Source organism: Schistocerca nitens, chromosome 9 (genome assembly GCF_023898315.1).
Source record: "Schistocerca nitens isolate TAMUIC-IGC-003100 chromosome 9, iqSchNite1.1, whole genome shotgun sequence".
NCBI lineage: Eukaryota > Metazoa > Arthropoda > Insecta > Orthoptera > Acrididae > Schistocerca > Schistocerca nitens.
In genome coordinates this window covers 277,208,636-277,234,971 of record NC_064622.1, presented here as the reverse complement: position 1 = coordinate 277,234,971, position 26,336 = coordinate 277,208,636, and the positions used below count along the sequence as shown (strand labels likewise).

Below are 26,336 nucleotides of genomic sequence, written 5' to 3'. Positions count from 1 at the left end.
ATCAGTGATCTTCTACTTCCTCTGAAACTGAATCTAAAAACTAAGACAAATATAATCTGATAGTTATAAAAAATTGTCAAATGACATTGGTGGTGGGAGACCACAAGGGGTAAGCTCAGCTGCCAACTTGGAAAAGTTTCTGCTTTGGTGCAATTGACAACTGCCCTTCTTGTAACATGATTGATATATCTCAAGTGTAACTGCTGAGTTTAGGAGACTGTGACATTCTGTATGCATGTGATTTGCTTGTTGTACTGTTTCCACTTCCAGATCGATTTTTTTTTTTTTCAAAGCTATGTTCCATCCTCTCTCATATGTAGAGAAACAGTTAATTCCAGTCCTTTTGAGTCTCCATCTTTTGTGAGTGTAGTGTCATCTGCATGCATTATTATGCTTTAACTAGTACTAATGGTATGTTATTCAAAGATAAAATGATGAGAAGTTCTCCTAGTACTAGTACCAAAGGAACACTATATTTTTTTATTTGAAAATTTTGAGCATTCACTTTCAATAGTAGTATACATTTTACTCTGCTCAAGGGTTCTTTGAGTTTGTAACAAATGACCCACATTTCTTATGAGAATGAACAATAAATAAACAAATACTTTATTATATAACCCTATACATCATGCAGTGAACTATTTTATTACTATCTTGTGTACTTATTGTTATTTTTCTGTTTTATTATTTGTTGTCTCTGCTGTTTACTTAACTAAGCAGTGAATTTAACTTAAAATTTCTCCGTTAAATAATTATTTATTGTTGTTATCATTCATTTAACCATGCAGTATATCTTATCTTGTGTTATTTTCTTGTACTCAGTGACATTTGCCTTAGATTTTTTTTCTGACTGTCAACACCAGTTGCATATAAAGATGATTAAAGGTGTGAAAAGCATTTGTATTTGAAGGAAAATGATCCAGCTCTTCTTTAATGTAATACAACAATAGAAATATTTGTTCATCAACAATTATTTTAATAAACACAGTGCTACAACAATACATATGCGATATGTTGCCATGCTGTTAGGTAAGGTCACAACTATTAAGGCATGCTGATTTTTGTGTATGATTTTGTGTGTGTGTGTGTGTTGTGTTGTGTTGTGTGTGTGTGTGTGTGTGTGTGTGTGTGTGTGTGTGTGTGTGCGCGTGTGTGTTTGCACACGCGCACGATTGCACATGTGGATACTGGGAAGCTGTCTTCGAGAGGAGGAGAGATGGAGGGGAAGAGGGAAGTCCATGTCACGTTGGCTGCGTCTGCGTGTGCCTGCTCTATAAATACCTGGACCAGATGCGCAGCTGCCAGTTGCGTTGTCTGAGCTCTTGCAGTGAACTGTCTGTCTTACTCCTGTCTGTAGCTAATTGCTGGGTAAGTTGATGTGACAGCTGAAGTGTGTGTTGGTTTTTGGATACTGTGGAAGCTGTATTTCTCTATACTAAGTTATAATCAAAGCTAGAAGACTGCTATTATTTCATACAGCGCCATAGTTATTTTTTGTGTTTTGGAGAAGTGATGCAGAAGTGGAAGAGTATTTTTATGTTGTTGTAGTGAAATACAGAAGAAAAGTGATATGTGAAGACAACTGGAATGCATCTTAAAGGAAGTAAAACACATGCTGATATGTTGTGTACTCTTGCCATATGCACACAACACTTTGTTCTTAGAGGTGTATGGATCAGGAGGGTCATTTAGAAACCATTTTTGCACATGCATAAAAAGATGACATATAATCCTATTATGAACAATCATGTACACAGGCTACATAACACACCTGTACAACTATTTTCAACTTGTGCTTGTGTCAGCACATACATAGACAAATTTCAATACACAGTGTTTACTCTAAAATGTCTTTCAGAGACATATTAGTTATATATGCTCGCATGCTCATTACAGATATCATTTGAGAGTCACACCTCTTTCAAAAAGGTAGAGGGGGGGGGGCTGTCATGAACCATTTACACATTTATGTATTTCAGGTCTGTTTCTTCCTTCAAGGAGTCAAGCATCATACTTGAAGTGAAATGAAATGAAAGTATCATTGTTGGTAGTTCTTAAATATATCAGAATAAAAAATATGAAACCATTAGGTTTTTCTAATTGGGAATCAATGTTGAACCATGGACCTGATGGAAATGCCACAAATAAAAAAAAATGTAAAATGATAATCTGAACAAGTCTGAACTATAAAAATGGCTAGTAAATTGGAAATGAGATATTCATGAACCTGAAAATAAATAAGTTGTGTAACAAAAACATAAAAATAAATCAGCACTGCTTGGCTGTGAGAGGCAATGCATCAGTTCTTTGTCCTCTCACTGTTCAGTGGCAGGGCTTCCCCAAGAGCATGACCTTGGTAGTTATTTGTGGAGCTTCCCTAATGTCTTGAGATGGCACAGAAATAGCTTCCAAACACATGGCACTCAAGTTTTCTTTGACAGTTGCCAGACAAATGAACTGAACCAGAGTGGCCGGATATAATATTTAGCCAATGTTTATTTCTATATTATCTTGATTGTTGAGGTATTCCATGTACTTCATTAAATCTTTATAGCATTATTAGCCATTGTAGCTTTTGTAATAGATGAAATTACTTCACAAGGCTCTTTCCTGTCTCACAAATTTTCCTAGGTGAATGATCTCCATTTCTCTTTTGAAGTATTGTAAAATAAAGAAGTTTCACTGAACTAACAATAAGTTGAAACACTATCAACTAAAGGAGAAATGCAAAAGTACTTCCATCAGTAAACCCAGCTGCCACTGACATCATAAAAGCGTATACATAAATGGTGCTCAACAATAATACCCAGAGCTGTAGTTACATACTGGACTTCTGTTCTGAAGCTTGGTTAGACCCCTACATGTCAAAGTCCCATGAGTCTCATATTTTCTGATTAAATAACTGCAGTAGATGGCACTGTGAGGTCATTACTTCCTTTTCTTAGTATTGCGTCTCACCTGTAAAAGTCATAACATGTTAACACACAAAAAACATTCTCTATCAAGGGGACCTGTCTCCATAAAATACATTCAGTCATCCATATTTCACTTATAACAAGAATCAATTGATTAACGATCATTGACTGAGGAAACTTTGCTGTGATAAGTATTCTGTTTTAGGACAGTAACAAAATTGAGCAGGACAGTAGTAAATACATTCATTGCAACAGTACTTACAACAGTTCATCAGGCTACAAATTCTACAAAAAGGAAAATTTCAACAATGAGAGACTTGTTTTTTACTCTTTCCAAATCCCTGAGCATTCTTCATCAGGAATTAGGAAATGAACATAACACAAGGAAACAAAATACAGAAAACAGTTTTTTCAAGTTGTTTTTATGGATCAAAGAGTTTCATGGTATGGGACTTTGTGCTGGAATCCATAGAATGTGTTGTATGTTTGTATGTAACTGGAATAGCCAATTTTAGCATGCATCTGCATTTCAGACACATCATTATCAGACTGAAAAATCCCCAATTGATACTGCAATGCATCTAGGAAAGGAGGCTTTTAGATTTCTAATTTTTCTGCTTATACAGATATACTGGGAACAGCTTACTGGGTGGATAATGTCACTTGGTGTTTGAGAAGTTACGTACAAAACATCAGAATTTGAGAAAGGAAAAGGCATGATTTGGATTTCTTTGGATTATTTATAATGTTGAGAAAATTACTAGTTTTGAATGCAACTCAGGGAGAAGAGGGAGGGCATGATGTGAAGATGCTTGCATGCTGCAATTACTTTTAAGTATTATTTCATCAGGAAGTTGCACTGATGGCGTTTTGAACTGCTGATGGCACTTCTCAGCTATGCCATGGATGCTTTCCAGCTGGCCGATGTGACCACAGACAGGTGGGCAGCAGCAAATGTACCAACACAACAGACACTTATTTTAAGAACAATGTCATTAACATTGCCAAGCTCATTGTGTAGGCCACTTCCTCGCACTAAAACCTGCAGAAATATATACACAGAGCTCATTAACTAAGACAGTAGAGATACATTCTTAAGCATGTTATTACAATGCATAAATTTCTTAATAAAATAGTCTAGACATATATTGAAATATTTTTAAATTGTGAGTTTCGTACCTTGCAGAAAACATTTTACTCCATTAAACTTCAATGCAATTGTATATCCTAATATGTTTCACTAGCTTTTAAAAATGTAGTAGTGGAAATTATAAAGTACACAAATTCAGGAAAAAAATCTATTGTGACAACCAAATATCAGTAATATTTCCAAATGCATAAAATCCCATAAATATGAAACAGGTGGATATCTGCAGATAAAATCAAGTAAAACCACATGCCAGTGAGCCGACTGTCATTCAATATACAATTATTACAGTCAGTAGGGTCATTATTCTCTGTATAACTGCTAACTCACTTTTAGTATGAGTGAATCATTCTCAAATTATAAAAGTAAGTGCTTTGTGTTAACTGTACCTTTCCACTTTTCATGACACAATTTTAAATGTTTTTACATACATGGAGGAGGTGCACAGAAATAATAAAATAAACAGTCCACATATAAATAAATAATAAAATATGCATAAATTGAGGTTTGATTGCTTTCACTGGTGTCTTATGGATGTAATAACTATACTCACTTCAAGCAGTTTTCTTTGAGTGTTCATAAGTGTGTTGCTGAAGATGTGTAACATATCACTTATTATTGGCACAGTCAGACAATTTGTATGAATTAGAAATATCAATGATTCCTACACATTTCTAATAAAACAAGCCCTCTTCTTGTTTTTGATCATTTACTGGTAGTATTTTTCTAAATATTTTTCATGGTAGCACTCTGTAAATGACTTTCTCATAAAACATAATCATTCTTTCTACATTTAGAAAAGTGACAGGTTTTCTTGTGATTATGATTTACCATCTTCTGCTGCATTCATTGCTGTTGTGATCCACTCACCATTTCCAGAGTACTATATTAACTAACACATATTTTTAAAAAAATATAAACTTCTGTAACAGATTTCTACACACCGATTAATAACTCCATGTAATATTGTGAACCATACTTTATGTGGTAAATATAATTATCATATACTAAACTGTGGAATACAGGAGGAAGGAGCAAGCAAAACACATTCTGCATGTAGGTTAAAGTGTTGCAGGAAGTACTCTGAAGTGGAAAATAGAACTAACTTTACTGAACAGCTATTTTATATCTGAAATTTAACTGATGTACTGGAACTTCAATTAACTGTATTACCTGGCATCAATGTTAAACTTTCTTTAGTGGGAGTTCAAAACTACTGTTGATAGTAAAAGGAACTTACTTAGGAAGATGATTTTTCTTTTAACTCATTCCATATGCCCGAATGTCATCCTTCTTGATATGGTTCACTTAATGCAGGAGTTTGTGTGTGTGCGTGTGTGTGTGTGTTTTCATGTTTATAAGGGTAGGGTAAGTATTACTCTTTTTATCTAAACCATTTATGAATTCATTTAGCAACAGCCTGATTAGAAGCTTAAGTTGTGTTTGGTGATTTATTTTGAGGATGACTACCAGATAGCTCATAATAACTATCTTCTGAAACTGTTCTTGAATCACCTATGTGAGAATACTGAGATTTAAAATCAATTATTAAAATACATCTCTTAAAATATTACAAGCATTTTTATGTGATCAAACACAAATATTAACTCTTTAAGAACTATGTGCAAGTTGAATACATAGTAACAGAAAGAACACTATTAAGATAACAGAAATAAACTGGCATCACATTAATGTGAGGCTGGATAATAATTTGATAAAATGTCAAATTACTACTACAAGTTGAAATTTTCTCTGTGCTAATTTACAAAAATTGAAATTTAATAAAATACTTTTAAAAATTTACAAGATATACGTTTTCATCAGTTAAAATGGTAGAAAGTCCTTTGGAAATCTGTAGCTGTCCTGTTATCAACCACTAAATCACAGGGAGTGTAAACTCGATGTAGCAGAGAAAGCAGTGTTTAGCAGTTGATCCTGTCATCCAAAGATGTAGTTGTGTGTCATAGGAAAATGTTGCACTCCGAGCCAAATCATGGTCTCCCTTTCTTTTATGTAATTGGAAGGATGTGGCTGTGGTCAATTGGTGGTCTATCACATTTTCTCTGTTATGGAGAACCACTTTTCATTCCACTGGCAAATGGTTCGATATGCAAGGAGACAAGTGTTGCTTGCAACTGCATTCCCTCCAAAATAAAGTGTCCTTGGCTACTGTATCAGCAACATTACCGCTCCCATATTCTATATATCCTAATTTTCATTACATCAAGTTTAGAATACCTTTTAGCATTGTCTGTTGCCCACTTTACAGGATTCTCTATCATTGCATTGATTTTCTATTAAATCTCTTGATCTCAATGCTTCTACAACTCCTTCTTTCCAAGTTTTTCTCAGCCTTCCACATTTTCTGCAGTTCGGTGTTATCCACAGGTTAGTTTTCTTAGGTAACATGGATTCATCCATCCTTTGGGCATGATGGTACCATATTAACTGTTTCCATTCCATGTCAGGTTTTAATAGCCCTTCTACATCCATTCATAATGGATCCTATTTGCTATGTATTTTCTGTCGTCTGGATATTCCCAGTAGTCATCTGAATACATCTATTTTGGAGAACTTCAACTTCCTCTCCTTATCCTTTGTACCTCTTCATGACTCTGCCCCATATGACAAGGAACTTTTAATTATATCTAAAAACAAAGATGATGTTATTTACCGAACGAAAGTGCTGGCAGGTCGATAGACACACAAACAAACACAAACACACACACAAAATTCAAGCTTTCGCAACAAACTGTTGCCTCATCAGGAAAGAGGGAAGGCTCCCGGGATTGGAATGACTCCTTACCCTCTCCCTTAAAACCCACATCCTTTCGTCTTCCCTCTCCTTCCCTCTTTCCTGATGAGGCAACAGTTTGTTGCGAAAGCTTGAATTTTGTGAGTGTGTTTGTGTTTGTTTGTGTGTCTATCGACCTGCCAGTGCTTTTGTTTGGTAAGTCACATCATCTTTGTTTTAGATATATTTTTCCCACGTGGAATGTTTCCCTCTATTATATTGGAACTTTTAATTAGAATTTCATAGATAATGCATTTCCATTTCTCTGTTGTTTCACTACTCCCAAGGATTCCATTTAAACAAGTGATCAGTCTTCTAGCCTGAGTTATTCATTTCATAATTTCTTGATCATCTTTACTTATGATATAAAATCCCACTCCTAAATATGGATAACTACTACAAGCTGTAATTTACTCTGTAATGAGTCGGATTCTGGACAGTTCTGCCATTATTGCAAGATATTTTATTTTCTTTGCGTTAAGTTGTATGATCCATCATTTATATCTTCCTGAAGTTTTTGTACCATATATTTTAGATCATCTTTTTCATTGGCAATCATAACTTCATCATCCACAAATTGCAGTGTAAAGCAGGAGGTTTCCTCTACATTTTCTTTTCCATTGATTGAGAGATTTTGCTAAATACATTTCAAAGAGGGTTCAGGTACTGATACCAACATAAATACACTTCCTTTTTCAATTTTGTTTTTTTAGGCGAGTGTTGTGAAAATTTTTCCTTGGTTTTCTAGAGCAGACTGAGAGGCTCCTATTGGAGGAGAAATTTCTCCCTGTGGCAATGTTCAAATCACTCAAATCCATTTTGGGTAGCATAAAATTCTATGTTGCACATGTTAAACTTATCAGAAACACAATGTTTTGGAGAGTAGCTTGGGGAAAGTAACAGAGTAGTCCTGGATGTTCCCCTTTTTGGACCAATTATGATGTGTCATGGTTCAGAACTGGTGTACCAGGATATTTAAAACACAATTAAAATAGGTTTATAAACACCTTTGGGAATATAACTTACTGTTTGCAGTGTTTGGCCAATGGCTTTGCCACAGAGGTAACATCGGTTCTCATCAGATCACCAAAACAAAGCACTGTCAGGCTTGGCTAGCACTTGGATGGGCCACTCTCCGAGTCTGCCAAGCACTGTTGCAAGCAGGATGCATTCAGATCTTGTGAGGCCAATTGAAGAGCTACTTGACTGACAAATTGAGAAGCTACTTGACTGATGAATAGCAGCTCTAGTCATGAAACCTGACAACGGCCAGGAGAGCGGTATGCTGACCACATGCCCCTCTCTGTCTGCATCCAGTGACGCCTGTTGGCTGAGGATGGCACGGTTGCTAGTTGGTACTGTTGGGCCTTGCAAAGCCTGTTCTGAAGGAGAGTTGAGAATTGTTTATAGTGATTTGTCACTTTCAAAATCTATGTGGACCTTTTAATGCCATGTGAGTGAGTAGTGATATCTCATATGTGTATAAGAAATGCATTATGGAGCTCTGAGTCCAACTGGTTATACGGAGTGTATCAAAAAGAATCATCTGATTTGGCATGTTTATTTTTCTGAAACTAATAAACATATACAATGAATTTTGTTTTTTGATGAATGGGAAATTAAAAAAAAAAATTCAAATCTTTTCATATGTGTTCAACATGCCCCGCTTGTGATGCACGGCATATGCCAATGCAGTATTCAAATTGTTCCCACACTGCAGTGAGCATGTCTTGATTTACAGCTTCCACAGCTACTGTTATGTGATGTCTCAGTTCATTCACTGTTGTTGGTAATGGATGCACATAAACAGAGTCTTTTATAAACACCCACAAGATATAATCACACACAGTCAGGTCCAGTGACCTTGGAGGCTGTAATGTATGGCTGAATTACTTGGTCTGGTGTGACCGATCCATCATTCAATAATCCTGATTTAAAAATTCCTGTGCTGCTGCTACCTAGGTGGAACCATGTAAAACTCTAAAGTTTACTCTTTCCAACAATATGTTGTTCACACTCATATCTCAAGTAACATAATAGTTATGATTTTTTTTAATTGGGTGATTCTTTTTGATACACGCTGTATTATATGTGATATGTATTTGAGAGCTACTCCTGATGATGATGGATGTCAATGTTTAAAGCTGTCAAACAGTACTCTCAGAGTAGCGAGCACATTGCTGAAACTGGCAATTCATCAGCCTAAATGGATCTACAGGTTCAGTAAGCATTGGATATTAGCATTGTCTCTTCACAATAAACAGCATCAATCATCTTACAACACATCTGTTTCCCATACATTATAAAGTACAATAATATTGAAAAAAATATTTCCAAGATACCTTGTAAAAGTATGGTACTTGAGACCATTCAGCTCCAAATGTCAATTACCATAAATGCTTCATAACTTCTAGTCCCTGGGTGTATCACACATTTAATCCTTGAGAAATGATAGCTGAGGTAATTTGTTATAAAAATAGTATCCAAAACCTTCATTGAATGTATAAGATTTGAAATGGTGCCCCCTTCACTGAAGGTTCAACTAAATCAAGCTAAGTTTAAAAATTAAAAACTACATAGATAATGTCTTCTGGTGAAGCAATAAAACCTGCCTTTTCTGATGGTTCTTTCAACATTTTATTCGGCATATTGTGGCTGGAAGAAAAGAAAATTGCATATAAATAAATAGTATTTGACATGACTCTGTGCTATGAATGAAATTTTTTGTCTGTAATAGTGAAGAAAATGATGTTCATTGCGTTTCTTTAAGGGAGAATATTCTACTGCAAGAAGTGTTCAAAGATAGTATAATGAGCTTAATAATGAAACAGCAATTCAACCCAGAAGGGTTAACATTAAAAGGAAAAGGTGTATTTATGAACCACATGTTGTGCACCCAAGTAGCCTTAGAGGCTTCATTGATGTTGAAGAACATTCTCCCATGGATTTATTTGTGCAGGAAGGTTTACAGTACTGCTGTTGTCAGCAGGGTCAGGTTTTCAGGTGTTGTTCTTTATGCAGTCCACTACTAAAATATGCACCAGAGACTGGTGCATATTATCAACTGGCACTACTGATATAATCTTATTAAGGTTTGGGAACCAGCATTGTGTCTTATTAGGAAGACACTCAGCAAACACAATATTCTAGTAGCAAAGGCAGACAGAGTATACCCACACCACACCAACTGGACCACAGACATTGTCACAATTGCCTCTACAACTGGTGACACATGCTCTTGGGCACAGACAACATACAGAATGTCTCAAAGGGGAAGGGGATTCAAGTTGGCCGTGCACCCCCAGGAGGTCAATTCATCAGTGGACCATCAGTACACCCATGGACTGTTCTGTAAGCTATATATATATATCTTTAATATTCAAGGCAAAATGCAGTCATTTACTCTCTGTAGTCTCACAGTACATATGTAATTGAGTATTTGGTTGACTCAATTGGTATTACCATGAAAGGTTTTCTTCATTTCCTGGGATGTAGCCTTGTGCACAGAAATTATAGGCAGGAGAGAGTGGATTTGTTTTTCAGCCCTCGTGAATTATCCTAGATATCTTTATTTTAGTTGATGATGAAAGAGGTTTATAAAATTCAAGCATTTAATCCATTTCTTATTCTTACTCTCCCTGAAAATCTTTCAAGCTTTTGCTTCCTCTGTCTGAAATAATTATACATTTCATCTTGAGAGATCAATTTTGAATCTTTACATCTGTAAATGTTAATGTAATGGAAAAAAAACTTAGAAATTTAAAGGAAAAAATAGAAATCTATTTAATGTGACACAGTATGTCAAAAGGAGCTAAAATTAAGGCATTAAATATAAAAGAAGACAGAAGCAAATTCCATATCCCAAAACTGAAATATGAAAGTGAAATGAGCTGAGTGAAATTAAATGAAAACATAAGGTGCTAATAACAAAAGGTTGACAGATGTGTACTTTCCTTATAAAGGTACCTTCAATTTCTTACAGATTCGTATTCAGTTTGATTTTCTTTTAGTTCCTGTTTGCTGGAAAACTTATTTTAAATAGTTTTTTGTGTATATTCACAGTTGCCTCTAGCACCATGAGTAATTCAGTTGCTTCACCAAACAGGTAGTGAGCATTTGCAGCAATGAGGACAGAATGCCTTCAGCGCGAGCTGGCAGACAGCATCGTGCGGATGGAACCTCTGGATGAAATACGACTGTTGCTAGCTGGAGGAGCCAAGGCAAATGAGCCAGTTACCGCCCAGGGTCTGCGACCACTGCACTATGCAGTGTGGCAAAGGTATTCTGGAGCTGCTACTCTGTTACTGGTGCGAGGTGGAGATGTCAATGCCCGGGATGAATGTGGTTATTCAGCTCTGCATTTAGCTGCCGAGCATGGGTTAGTATAGGGAAACATCCATTATTATCAACATTAATAATAAATGCTTTTAGCCTATACCATATGCTGTAAATGTTACACTGATGAGCCAAAACATTATGGCCACCTGCATAATAGCTTGTTTTTCCATCTTTGGAATGAAATATATAACTGATTCTACATATGGTTTGTTGGTAGGTTTGTGGAGGTATGAGACATTCAATATCCATGCACAGGTTGTGTAATTTGCATAAATAATGGGCTGTTGATTTGCATATGTGGTGGTGGCACCCGACAATGACCCAAATGGGTTCCATAGGATTTACATCAGGCGAATTCTGTCGGCGAGACATCAACTTGAGTTCACTATAATGCTCCTCAAGCCACTGTGGCTCAGAAATGGCTCTGAGACATGGACAGTTTCCTATACCGCTGAAAGATGATATCGCTGTTGGGAAGACATCAAATGTGAAGGGACGCATGTGGTTCACAGCTGTCAGCATGTCTTCAGTTATTAGAACATGTCAAACACACATGCAGGAGAACGTCCTCCATAGCATAATACTCCTCCCATGAGCCTGCATCCATGATAGCCTGCAAGTTTTGAACTGCTGTGTCAGCTCAATGTTGGTATTTGTGGAGATGACCATTGACCAGGTGTAGCAAAAATGTGATTATCCGAAGAGCCAACACATTTCCATTGATCAATGGGCAAATCCCTATGGTTCCATGTCCCCTGCAATCATAATTTATGTCACTAGGTCAATATGTGAATATGTAGGGGTGATCTACTGTGGAGCTCCATGTTCAACAATGTACAATGAATGGGATGCTCTGAAACACTTGTGTGTGCACCAGCAGAGCTGCCACAGATCATCATCCAGCCTACTTTAAGGAGCAGACAAATCTCCGAACCCCACATTCTGTGAAGAGTAGCTGATGTCCAACCATTTAGCGGCTAGTGCTAGTTGCACTGTCCTACCTCATTCCGTAGATGCTCACAACATTAGCACATTTGATCAGCTCTGCTGTTTTTAAGATACTCATTTGGAGGATCTGCATTATAATAATAATCTGCCCTTTCATAAAGTCACTTATCCCAATGTATTTCCCAATTTCCAGTGTATATCTTTGTTAGGATGGTTACCCAATCGTGTCTGCTCCACTTATACAACTTTGTTACCATGTCATGCACCTGCAATGTCGCCAGGCAGCATCCAACCTCGTGGTGGGCAGTGGCCATAATGTTTTTGCTTATCAGTGCATAACACTAGTTCAGAGGATATATATGCAGGACATCATCTATTCATATGTGTAATTAGTTGTAAATAATCATAAATATAAAGATAAAATTGGGCTAAATGCAGAAAAACGTCTACCTATTTGAGCAATGAACTACAAAAAACCGATAGTCTTCAGTTTTAGCCTCTGAAGGTAGATCACAACCACAGATTTATTGTTTCATCTTAATTTGGATACATTTGCTGCATACAGTATTACAGACATATACAATTTAAAAGAGAAGAAATCAATTTATTCACCATGTTTCCATTATAAATGGGTTGTCCAATCAATGAAGGAAAATTAGGGGAAAAAAATTCATGTAATCACAAATTTTTGTACAGTGATAGGGGAGTGCCATGAACAACATACTAGAAGTCCCCACCTGTGATGTGTGAACATTCGGATGGGCTTTGGGTGGTGTGGCTTTTAAAGGTCACTTTCTTATGTTTTTCTTGAATAACTGAAAAGCAGCTTCTAGATAAATTTTTCCCTGATATAGAATTTAACTACATGAAACTTCCTACCAAAAAATATTCTATTGATTTTTTTCTCTAGGGGTAATGTTTTCTCTAGGGGTAACGTGTGGTCTCAGCTCTCTGAGACTGCTGATGTGTGTGCAAGTTGCATTTATGTAAGTGTGCGCATGTGTGTATGTGTGTTTACTGCTGACAAAGGCATTAATGGCCGAAAGCTTTAATTGTGTGAATCTTATTATTGTACCTATCGTGACTCAGCATCTCCATTATATGGTGAGCAGCAACTTTCCTTCTCTGGTATTGTTACATTCCATTATGGATTTTCCATTGTTTGTTTTTTGCATTAGTATTATTAGTAACTCAGTGCACAGTGCAGAAAGTAAATGTGACCTGGGCATGTTTCCACATTGTGTCATCAGTGATTCGTAAGGTGTTCTGCAAATGATCAATACAACTGTGTGAAACACCCTACAGTTGGCTCTTGTAACTTAGTGGGGTAGGTGGAGTGGGGAATCACCTTCTTGCTCTTCAGTTTGCAGACCTATAAATGAGGAAAGTCACTTATACTTCAACCCTTCACCCCTACCTCCCTCTAACCTGTTAGACGTCCTTAATATGATTCTATTGCGCTTAGATGTGATACACACATTCAATATTTGTTCTTAACTTACTTCATTTAACAGTAATCATTAATTTTATACCATCAAAACATTGTTTTTAATAATATGTAATTTTCTATCCCATTAAACATGGATACTATTAGCCCTAGAGAAAAAATTAATAGGATCCTTTTTTAGGAAATTTAACTTGATTTAAATTTGTACTGAGATCCCCTATTTGTCCTTTTTTGATCTTTGATGAATGGTTTGGGGTTGTAGAATCATTTATAGAGGAAAGCAGGCATTCAGGGACAATAAACGGTTCAGTCACATTAATGTGAGCACCACACTATGTTTGACGTAATGTGAGCACCACACTATGTTTCACGTCAACATGCAATAACCATGCACAGATGTCTGGTGACGGCACTAGCAGTGTAGGTTATACAATGCATGTCAGGGGGCTTCAGAAAACAGTGCCATTCTTGCAATGTGTCACGGAGCAATTTATCTGATGTACAAGAGGTCTTGATCATGGGCTTTCAGGGCAAGGCTGGAAGAATTTCCAAAACAGCTGTGTTTGTAAACTGTTCGTGTACAGTCATATACTGTGCATGGCAAAATGGCACTATTCAAAACATACTGAGGCAACTGTGCTGCACCATGAGCCATAAATGACAGGCATGAATGATGGCTGCAGACATGTGTATGGGCGAACAGACATTCAACTGTTGATCAACTGCCCACCAAGATGAACCTAGAGGCTACCAACAGTGTTTCCTTAGTGCCCACTCAGCGAATGTTGCTGTGTATGGGCCTCTGCAGCAGCTGCCTAGTTCATGCACCCATGTTGAGTGCTATTTATCAGTGACAAAGGCTGGACTTTGCATGCCACTATTGCAACTGGACATCCAGTGAGAGGCAACAGGTAATCTTTTCAGATGAATCATGTTTCATGGTTTATCAGACAGATGGTCAAAGGCGTGTACGGTGTGAAACATCTGAAAGCAAACACCCTGCAACAGTCAGTGGAAGGGTCCAGGCCAGAGGAGGGAGTGTTATGATCTGGAGTGATCTCATCATTCTGGGAGACACAATGGATCAAAGGAAGTATGCATCTATCCTTGCGGACTATGTCCACCCCTATATGCAGGTTTTTTTCCTTGGTGTGATGGCATCTACCAACAGGACGATGCAACGTGTCGCACAGCCCGCAGTGTACATGCGTGGTTCGGAGAGCATGAAGATGAGTTTACTGTACTCCACTGGTTACCAGACTCCCTATATTTAAACCTAATTGAGAATCTGTGGTACCACCTCAATTAGGCTGTACATACCATGGATCCTCAACTCAGAAACTTAGCACAGCTGGCCATGGCACTAAAGTCAGCTTGGTTGCACATCCCTGTCAGTATCTTCCAGAACTTCAGTGGCTCTCTTCCTGCACATCTCACAGTGGTATGTGCTACAAAGGTTGGTTATTCAGGCTTTTGACAGGTGGTCACATAATGGGATTGTACAGAGTATATCTGAATACAAAAGAATGTTTCAAGAATTGTATGTGGTGTTATTTCTGGAACATCCTGCAAAGACATTGCAAAAAATGTGGTATTTTGACAGCTGTTTCACTATAGATGTATTCATTGATGTTCTGTGGTCTAATCAACATTTCTTTTGTCTCAAAAAATAATTGAAAGCATGAGTTCATATTAGGATAAAAATAACTTCTTACAAAGACTAAGTGTTTAATGTTAGAACATAAAGAAGCCACATTCTAGGATATACATGTATTCAATAACCTGCTACAGCATGTTACATGTCTTGTAGTTTTAGGTATAGGGCTGTTTTTAAAGCAACTGTGTTTTTTGTGTTCCATTTAAATGAACAAACTGGAATACCATAAATAATGTTTTTCTAATGTTCATTAAACATTGGAGAAGGCTTATAAACAGTTTACTCATTCATTTTCAATGGTTTGTATATGGGTGACTGAAATCAAGAGACAAATTTACTGAGAAGTTGATTCATGTTAGGGACATCCCAAAACGTTGAGCAACCATATATGAAAGTACAAAGGAAGTGCAAGGCATAGTATTGGATAATGAGCAAATTAATGTGCATCAAATAGCTGATGCCACAGGATATTAGATGAAAGAGTGTGATACTTTTTACCTGGAGAGTTAACCATTGGATAGTTTTGCACAAGGTGTCATATTTGTTGAATGCTGGTCAAAACTAAATACGTAAGTGGATTTTTCAGCATTCCAACTGAATTTCCGCACCAATTTTATTAATGTGGTATTAATTTATACTGGAAATGAAACATAAATCGAAGTAGTGGAAGGAACCCCCTGAGCTGTGCGCAAAACGGGATAAAGTCAATTTCATGTGCCAGAAAGGTTAACCAATGCTTTTTGAGATGCAAAAAGGGTTCTTCTGAATGAATGCTGTGTGAAGGATAAAACTATAGCTAGTTAATGCCACACACATTTTCTGGACCAATTGAATGAAAAATATTTGAGAAAAAGGTTGGGTTGCAAAAATGTAATAAGTTAATTTAAAAAAAAATAATTTAAATTTTTCACTAAGACTTTGATCTCAACCACAAAGAAGTTTTGACAGTGGGAAAAACTAAGGAATCTGAATTATGAACAGTTGAGACATCTGTCTGGGACACTACTACTACATATAAAGAAAATTGTGTCTAAAAATGTTATCACAATGAGAAGGATATGGCTGCTGTACATGGGTATTTGCACATCTTCAAGAATCAAAGTACAGGGGTGGAATTTACATGCTGAAAAAATATTTGATGATGTGCATGGACCAAGAAGGAGACTTTCAACAAAGAAGGGCAATGTTTACATAATAAACACATTCTTTTGCTGACAGACCAATTATACTTCTTCTCTCCTTCATAAACCCAAATGAAATACTATATTGACATTACAACTTACATACTTTGTAACACTGAAGAAAGAGCAGCCAAAAATTGTTTAATTGTTTGTTAAATAATTTAAGATTAGGAATTTTTATTTTACATTACCATTAATTACATTGTTGGGAACTAAAGGCAAGATAGGAAAAGTGCCATAACTTCCAAAGATCTGACAGACTGATCAGAATCATTGTAAGGCATACAGTAAATTAAAAAAGTAGCATCTGCATGCAGTCATTTAGTAATGAGTATACCTGAAGGACAAGTTTCACATTTTGCTGTATACATATTAAAAAACCTGCACGTAAAAACCTTTATATAGAACAAAATTTTAACTGTCAGAATTATATTGACAATGGAATTTTGATGTTTCTTGTACCACTAGCTAGCTGTACACTTACCTCACATTTGTGTCCAATAGATACACAGAACTGGTATCATTACTGCTGCAGCAAGGAGCTCGCGTCGACTACCGTGAGCCTACTGATGACCCTTTCCCACGCACCACACTCTGCGATGAGCCTCTGCGTCTTGCCATCCGTAACAGGTAGAACTAATATTATGTGACATAAATTAGTCTGTGACTATGTGCTATACTGTATTTTGTAATATTGTGAGAATTTATGGAGGTATATCCATATTTAAATAGTTACAATATAGCCAATAATCCCTCATGTTTCTCCCAATATTTTGTTTAGTTTCAGTTTGTAATTAATTATAGCTACTTAAAAGTTTAAAATTGAATTTGACATTTTTAATATCATTATTTTCATATTGCTTTTTTTGCAATACTTATTTTGTAATTTGATAAAATTATCTAATTTACCACAAATATTTCTCTTATTATGGTTGTATATATACCAAAACATTTACATAATGAATTTTCAAATAAAGGTTGCGCCATGATCTCTTATGTTTTCCCAGTGTAACTGATTAACGCTGTTTCCATATTATGCAGTATATTTCAAGAACCAATCCAGTCATATTCTTCAGGTGTTGCAAGTTGTGCCACTATGTGTATGCACTGCCTTGATCCAACCAGACTGTCAGGAGTTGAACTCATAATCAGCTATAAATAGTGGTGCGAGAGCAACAGTAGTTCACAATCTGATTGGAATCAGACAGCAAGTGCATATAACAACACAACTCATAGCACCTTAAGAAGATGACTGGGTTGGTTGTCAAAACTTTGTGCATACTTATAAAATGGAAAAAAAATCAGCTGAACATCCAGAAGTATGCCAGCAAGTTTGTGGCAGCTAAATTGGAACTGATTTTTATCTGAGTATTTAGTTATGCAACATCAATAGTTAACTGCATTTTCTAAGCATATTTTGGCTGCTGAGCACAGAAAAATCTTTGTACGACTTGTAAAAAAGAAGTTCCCATGAATAATTGTCATGAATATCTGGAGCAATGGAAAGATCTCAAATGTTCATTTCAAAGGATCCTCTTATATCATTCATATAAATGGCTACATCAGTTTTGAATGCAAGTTAGAGAACCTTATGACTAAAAGTGTGGAAAAATCTGGGAGATATGTCTTACATTATTAAAGTGTATGAAATGCTTTAAGGGCACATCAAAATTAAGGCAGCTGCACATTCCACATTGATATAGCGTTCCTTGCGATATGAGACAGCTAGTAAGCACATTATCATCCCTCGCCAGATGAAAAGTCCTTCAATCATATGAATGATCTTGTGTTAATTATTCATCCCAAGGTTCCTGTTGTGATCGACACTAAGTTGCAGTTAGTTTTATGCATTACATGTTATTTCAAGTAATGTGATTTTTTTCAGAAAGATTATATATGTGAGAAAAGACAGTTATGTTCAAGTTTATTGATGACCTGATGAAGAAGTTATCATCTGCAAGGGCATATGAATCCTTGCAAGATGGTGCATTCATAAGCCATTTGAGACAAAACCTGTACTCTGATAATGTCAGGCCTTTCAGTCAAAGGGGTTTTGTTCTGCAGCTAACTAGCTCAATGTAAGTTAGTCACTCTTTTTTGCCAGCACCATTGTCAAGAGACCCAGTAATCAGTTGAAGTACCCCTATGTGCCACCTCTCAAACTGGCCATTATGCTGACTGACATTTTAAGAAATGAACAGAGAACAACTGAAAGGGTCATAGTCTTAATTCAGACCCCAAATTTTTATAGTAAGCACTTTCACCTGATACAGTTAGGCAAACAAATCAATTAAACTATTGGAAAACATGCTATTTTAAATTATAAAATTCTTTGATTATGGAAGAGCAATATGGTACTTCATTGCTACAGCTGTAAAGGAGCGCTCTTACAAAAACATTACTATTCTTAGTTGCCAAGTGTATTTATTAACAACTGCAAAAGGAAAACCTTACTTTTTCCCAATTTGGCTGTCACATTTGCTTTTATACTCGTTTGTGTGCATGTATCAGATACCAATTACAGATAACTTCATTTTTGTGTACAAACATGATATAAACAAAGTCAAAAATATGATTATTGTTGTGAGCTATTTAGTACCAGTTTAATTTATTTTCTGATAAGCTTTAATATTTTATTGTTGTTTTGATGTATTACACACAATCTAATTGTATCCAATAATCTTTCACCAAAATAAGCCTGTGTAGTGCTTTTTGTGTTTTCAGTACATATAATGCATAAGCTGACTGATTTCCAGATGTTCATTGTAATGACATTACAGACATGCAGATGTAGCACGAATTTTGCTAGAACATGGAGCTGATCCCAACAAGCGTTACTTCTTTGGTTCTGAGATAAATCTCGTATCACCACTTGATGTTGAATTTATGCAGCTTCTATTGTCTTTTGGTGCCAATCCAGACTCACGAGATCGTGCTGGCCTAACTCCACTTATGAAAGCTGCTCGTTTGCCACAGGTTGGTGTGTATTATATTGTGTTATCACTTTAACATCAATACATCTGTGCTGGAATCATAAACACAGCCCATGTTTTGTAGTGCATACTGAAGTTTCTGGAAGCACTACTAGAATTGTCTGTGAGGAAGGAATGTAGCAATTGAAAGTGGTCAGATGCATGATTACCTAATGAAAAATGAAGAACCTACTTCGATAAAATTACATACTGGTTCACATATTTTGTTGCTGTCCAGGATTTATGATTAAAAAAAAAAAAAAGATGAGCTTGAGAAAAATTATGTTTGAATTATAATAACAGTCTTATTTGACTAGAAACATTATTTCCTACACTTTTGTGAAGAATTCAAAGACTCCATATGGTCAGCTAATAAGCAAAATGTGTTGCCGGTGAGACACCTTTGATTTGTTGGAGTTTTTAGCATTCTTAATCTGAAAATGACTTTTGAAACAGAATATCACATAATTTTATTTCAGAGCATGGTTGTTTAATCAAAACTAAATTTCAAAATCAGCCAGCTGTAAACACCATATGCTTATCACTAACTTCTACATAATAAATATGTTAATGATTTGTAGAGTGCTGCTTCAAAGAATAACCTGGAATTCAACTATAAGTAAAAGATTTGAGATTTTACTTTTTGTTTGAAGGAATAAAAGAGTGTTGGATTTTAATGTCTCATTAACACTAAGAGCATTGGAGGGCGCTAATTTTTGTTTGCAAGAATACTCAAATTAATATTCTTCATTTAAAATATTGAGCTTGGGTAAATCCAGAGTTTCACACGTTGTAGGCTCTTAACTTCACTAATAAAGAAATGAGAGACTGTCACTCAGGAACAACATTCACTCTTGCTTCTAGGGAATGGAGTCTGTATTGTTACTCCTGTCATTTGGAGCTAATGTAAATGCAATGACGGATGAACGACATGATTATCGTACAGTTCTCCACTATGCTGTGCTCTCAGGAAATGTGGCTACAGTAAATCTTCTACTGAAACAAGGAGCTCGAGCATCATTTCCCCCAGAATACCAGAAACCAACTCCTTTGGATCTGGCCATTCTAAGAGGGGATCCAGAGCTTGTCCGAATTCTCCTTGAAGCAGGTAATTATTTTCTGGACTATGTACAAAGTCTCTAATTTGATTTTTAATGAATAATATTCGGAAATGGGTCTTTGGTATTTATGAGTATTAGAATGAATAATAATAATATAAAGATAGAAGGTTTAGTAATTCAGAAATAACTGGTATGACAACTTCCTCCAGAAATTTCACTTTCTGGTGTATTTTCCTATCCAGTTTCGTTATAGAAGTTGTGTCTTCTGATAAGTCAGTAATTTTAATTTTTTATTCTGTTTCCTTGAGGTTTATCTCTCTTTTGTTTACTTTCATGTTTTCCATCAATGTTCGTTTAAAAGGATATTTTTTATAACACTCCCAATGGTTGCTGAAATCCTGTCTCTCTTATGTCTCTTGTGATATAATAATTTGGATTACGTCTTAGTTTTAAAGTATTACTAAAGCATACCATACTGCGTGAATTAATACAGCATGTGTGTATGGCCCATAAGTGACTATAATGATATTTATTTATTTGATAAGGAGCTGATTCCAAATAATGTTCTCTCAGAAGACTAAAATGTATTGGAAGTATTAAAATAGTAGTGTTGTTTATATTTACAGCCATTCTTCTTTAGTTGCTGCTACAATGTTTATCTTCTTCTTCTTCTTCTTCTTCTTCTTCTTCTCCTCCTCCTCATCTTCTGCCTTTCACAGATTAGGCCTTTCAGCCTGTTCTGGCCTAATTTCACCAACCAAATATGTTTCACCTATTTCTATTAGGCATCATCAGGGACTGTAAAAATAAATAAAAGTGATGACATGTTTTTTTATGAGGTATATTTGCTTGTGATTCAGCACTGTATTTTTCCCAGTGGCATATTTATGTACTCTTGCTATTTACAGTATTTACAATTATAGGACAGTGATTTAGTATTTAATTTTCTGTCTTCTGTTCTTTTGATGTGCTCATTCACTCTTTTGTAAGCATTCAATGAACATCATGTAGTGCTTACACAAGAGACAGAACATGAACAAAAATATTAGTAGACATAAAGTTAAATGCTAAAGCACACTGTTATATTTTGTAAATAGTGTAAATAGTAAGATAACCTATATGTACTGACAGGAAAAATTATGCGTTCCATAGTGTAAATAGTAAAATGCCCTAAGTGTGCTGACAAAAAACATTACACATCTCAGCAAAAATATGTTGGTGTGTAGTTAAACAATTATATCTTTTATTTATTTTTTTTTTTTTGTAGAACGCTGATAATGCCTAATATGACATGGTAAAATATATGTGCTTGAAAACAATAAATATTCAGTTGCTAAACACGAATACCATAAAATTTATCTTTATCTACATGATAAAAACAATCAAAATACTTGCATCTGTTCCTATTTCTTACTGTTCTATGCCAGAAGGCATTTTTCCATTGAATAACATTCTGAATACAGTATTGTCATATTGTTACAGGAGCAGAGGTGAATGCCAGTTCTCCCATAATTGGCTCCCCTCTGCATGTTGCATGTGCGGAAAACATACCACACCGAGAAGAGCTTTTGCGTCTGCTGTTGAAGGCAGGTGCAGATCCTAATTTGTTGGTTGAAAGTGATGGTGGGTCGAGTCTAAGGCCTGTGCTGTCTGAATATGTTGCTTCATCAGAGCATGTGTCTCCTGAGATAGTTGCATTACTGCTCAGATATGGGGCTAAGGTTTGTATTAAAATATATTTGATTATTAATATGATATGTTTCTTTGTATGGTAATACTGTCCTGCTTATGAAGATTTATCCTTCCCAAGATGGCTGATTTCAACAGCTCTTCCATGACTCAAGCTTTCAGGGTGCTTATTTCGACTTCAGCAGCTCTGAACTGCACTAATGAAAAATATTTCTGTTCCAATCTCCAAGATCACAAAATCCACTTGGCCTGAATCTCCCAGTTCTCCTTTGTCCTTGTCCTCTTTAAGATATCAAACTACTCCTTGTCAATTGTCCATTTCAGTTCCTCTTGATGCCTTCAAGCTTCATTTCTTAGTTTATTTGTTATTTTTAATTTATTTTATCCTTCCAGAGATTACTTTCTGTCACCCTTAATTTCCTCCCAAATCCTCTTTTTATATGCAGACTCCCCCCTGTTACCACCAGCACATAATCATCACTAACTAACATCACATCAAAGTATTAAATATTTTTTGTCATTATTCGAGGAAAGGATCATGATCAGTATTCTTCTGTTCACAATGCAGGTTGTGATGAAGACACAGTTTCGAGACCCCCATGGAATACTGAACTCTCTACACAACCTGTCAAAATCACCTCCAGGACTGTTCTTTCAACTAGCATCAGCAGCAGAGAGCTTTGATCCATGTATGATAAAGCGATCAGCAGCCCTTACAGAGGAACAAAAAGAATTTCTTATCAGCTTGGCCAGGAGTCCACTCCCACTTCTTAGTCAGGTCAGTAAAACAAAAGCAATGTTATTGTACCTTGTACAGAAAATTGTTGGGAAAAAAATTAGAATTAATATGCCTTAGTAATTGAGATAGCTACAAGTTCTGCTTAATTTAGTAGTGTGCTGTATACTGCTTATATTGTGTTATTGTGGCATATTCTTACTGCAAACCATTTTAAATATTTCCAATATTGGCATTTGTTCCTTGAAGTTAGGAATAAATAGCCGAATAGTATTTCAGTACAGTGTCTTCTGGCCACCTTCAGGTGTAACCTGGTAAAAGTATGTTGAGGTCGTATACTCAGTTTTCTATTGGTACCATGCTTGTTGTACTCACAAGTTGCTGAGCCACAGAAATTATCTGAATGCATGTTTCTCTAGTGTATGTTGGTGGCTTGCTCCAAGTGCCATATGTGGTAAAGGTCTTACACAACATTGCCAACTGGTAACAACTATTTATTATTACTGTTATTTTTTCCTGTATAATCAGTCTTCTGTGAGTACTATATAGCACTGCTCTTAACAGAGCTATCTGATTAGCCATTTAATGTAACTTAACCATTTCATGCACCAGCTCTCTTGTCATTGGCAGGCAAATCATCTCAGTGTCAAATTCTCTGAAATGACTGGTACAGTCATTCTCTACAATTGCTTGCCATGCATTCTGCTCAATGAATGTTACTTTGTTGTTGTTGTTTGGAGGAAAGAGACCAAACAGCGAGGTCATCGGTCTCATCGTAATAGGGAAGGATGGGGAAGGAAATTGGCCGTGCCCTTTCAAAGGAACCATCCCGGCATTTTCCTGGAGCGATTGAGGGAAATCACAGAAAACCCAAATCAGGATGGCCAGACGTGGGATTGAACCGTCGTCCTCCCGAATGTGAGTCCAGTGTGCTAACCACTGCGCCACCTCGCTCGGTCAATGAATGTTACTCCTCATGATGTTAAACACTTCATTGTAACCAGAGATGTAGTTTTTACTTACTCTCACAATTCTCCAGTGCTGTTGCTCAGTATTCTCACATGGATGTAATAACACTAATTTTTATGATATAAAATGGATCAACCTTATTCACTGAACCAATATAAAAAAATGCAGATTACTAGGGAAGTGAGTGTCCTCATGAGAGGATATTATGCAGTAGCCAGCTGGAGCCCACCATTCCAATTGATGTGTTCTTTCAAAAGTCATATTTTCCATGATTCCCTAATGTTTAAGTCTAAAAAGTTGGATATATAGGCCACAATTTTCTGTTTGTCATTTTCCATTAAATGACTTGTGGAAATACAATATTCCACAATAGTGGATTTACTGGTTAGAAAGAGGTGAGTATGCTGTAGGTTCATAACACACCCCTGAACTGTGCATTTGGTTCACCCTATATAAGACTTCACAAAGCCATGTGAAATCCTGTAAACTACCGTGTCACGTTGTGAAAAGCCATCTCTCACTGAATCACCAAGCACCAGTGTTTTAGTTGGAGGATAAAGGATTATTTCAAATTGTTTCCTCATAAGTGTACTTATTTTTCTGGAAACATACCCTATGTATGACAAGGAATCTGTCATCTCATGGTCACCATCTTCATTCTTTTTCTGTCATGTATACAGCTGCAGTGTTCTCCCTATTTGATAAAAGTATATCAGTTTTACTTTAATAAAATTCAGACATGTCACAACTCTGTTTGCAGGCTGTTTGTTACATTCACATTTTGTGTTGATATTGACATTCATTGTATACAATTCGACTGGGGAAGGATTGAGGTGTAAAAGTAATTAAATCAGACTGACATTAATTTTGTTTCTATACTTTTGGGGATACTTAAGCTGTTTGGTGAATCATTTTTCCAGTAATGTAAATTTGTTTGAAAATCTGCCAAAAATTCACGTCCAGTTTGGCCAGTGCACCAGACCAATAGTAATTAACTTGGCATACAAAGAGATAATGAACTCTAATTTTTTTTTTAAATCCTGAATGAATCTCATATTATGAAATGATTTTGGTTGCAGGCACGACTGTTTTTAAGGAGGTGGCTGGGGAAAAGGCTGCCAGAGGTCGTACCACAACTTCCACTGCCAAGTGTGCTTGTCGGCTACCTGTTGTATGAGTGGCCTTAATACCACAAATGCAGCTCAGGTGGCCTCCAGGATGTACATTCAAGCTACTCAGCCTGTGATCAAAATATGTTTTTTCTACTGTATTTGTACTTTAGTAGCTGATTGTTTTATTTCCAAGAAAATTTGTAGATTCTATATAGCATTTCTTAAAGAAAAAACATTTTTTACTGTTTATCACTATAGATGTGTGAACCACACGAAGGCAAAAGCTTCCTTAGTTCAGAATAGTTTTCAATGGCAAGCAACAATAATGTAATCTGCAAATGTAATATCAATTACCATGAGAAAGCATGTAATGCCTTTAGGCCTGGCACTAGGATTGATAAGGCTCAGAGCACATATAAGTGAGTGGTGCCCAAATTTATTTCATTGTAAATAAACATTTAATTTGATTAACAGTTTGTGATGTGAGCACATACTGGAAGTTAAATACGAAATTGTCCTTTCACTTGAATTCTTTTCTACCATAAATCTCTCTTTAACTTCTTTTTAATCATCTGTCTCTCATTTCTTCCTCTTTACCATTATCCCCTTCCTTTAATCTTCTTCTTTCTTTAAATTATGTACAATAGGGCACCACAGAACATTTATAGAGCATAGATAATAGAAAAAAACAATGAGACAGAAAATAAACACATCAATTGAACTGCGCTTGTGCCTATCCTGAATGCATCATAATATAAGTTTCATCTTGTAAGGAATTGCATGCAATTTAGACAGAAAACAATTTCAATACGAGCATTGTGATAACTGCATGTTTATGAAGAAAGAGAAATTATTTGTTGTTATGTTGGTGGTTATTGGTATTTGTGTGACTTAAAATTATTTCTACATCTTTGATTAAAACACATTCTATACATGTTTACAGTGCCACAAGTGTGCTCTTAAGAAAAGAATTATCAGTTTCTTGTTATACTTTTCAAATATCATTCATTAAGAGTAGATGCTTATGAGTATACAATTATTTGAAGAGATGTCTCCAGCTGTTGATTAAATAATTGTATCTGCACATTTCTGGAGATTTATATGTATACCAGTCTGTTGGTTATCTCTGCATATGGAGGTAGATACTGAAAAATGACTGAAGTAATTGTTGATTATTGTGATTATTTTTGTAGGTTTTAGAATTGTATATTTTTATACCTTTGCTATGGTGATGAGATATGATGCAAAATATATCAGCCACTAGGCTCGTTAAGTAATCTCTTTGTGTCACATTGTTCAAACAACATGCAGTATTTCTTAAGTATTACAACTTTTTATCTAAAGCTTAAAATAAATTTATTATGATGAAA

General features: G+C 35.9%; 1 protein-coding gene across 2 annotated transcripts; it reads left to right on the top strand.

Moving 5' to 3' along the window:
• The first annotated feature begins 1,291 nt into the window (after positions 1 to 1,291).
• On the top strand, positions 1,292 to 26,336 carry LOC126203399 (ankyrin repeat and SOCS box protein 14-like). 2 transcript variants are annotated; one of them, XM_049937705.1, is made up of 8 exons: positions 1,292 to 1,368; positions 10,962 to 11,234; positions 16,932 to 17,057; positions 19,208 to 19,403; positions 20,264 to 20,507; positions 21,943 to 22,181; positions 22,718 to 22,927; positions 24,934 to 26,336. In XM_049937705.1, the coding sequence occupies exons 2-8, from the start codon at positions 10,981 to 10,983 to the stop codon at positions 25,039 to 25,041; spliced, it is 1,377 nt and encodes a 458-aa protein (XP_049793662.1). In that variant the 5' UTR covers positions 1,292 to 1,368; positions 10,962 to 10,980; the 3' UTR covers positions 25,042 to 26,336. The 2 variants fall into 2 exon arrangements, with proteins under 2 accessions (XP_049793662.1, XP_049793661.1); XM_049937704.1 differs by lacking the exon at positions 1,292 to 1,368 and having other exon boundaries at positions 10,944 to 11,234.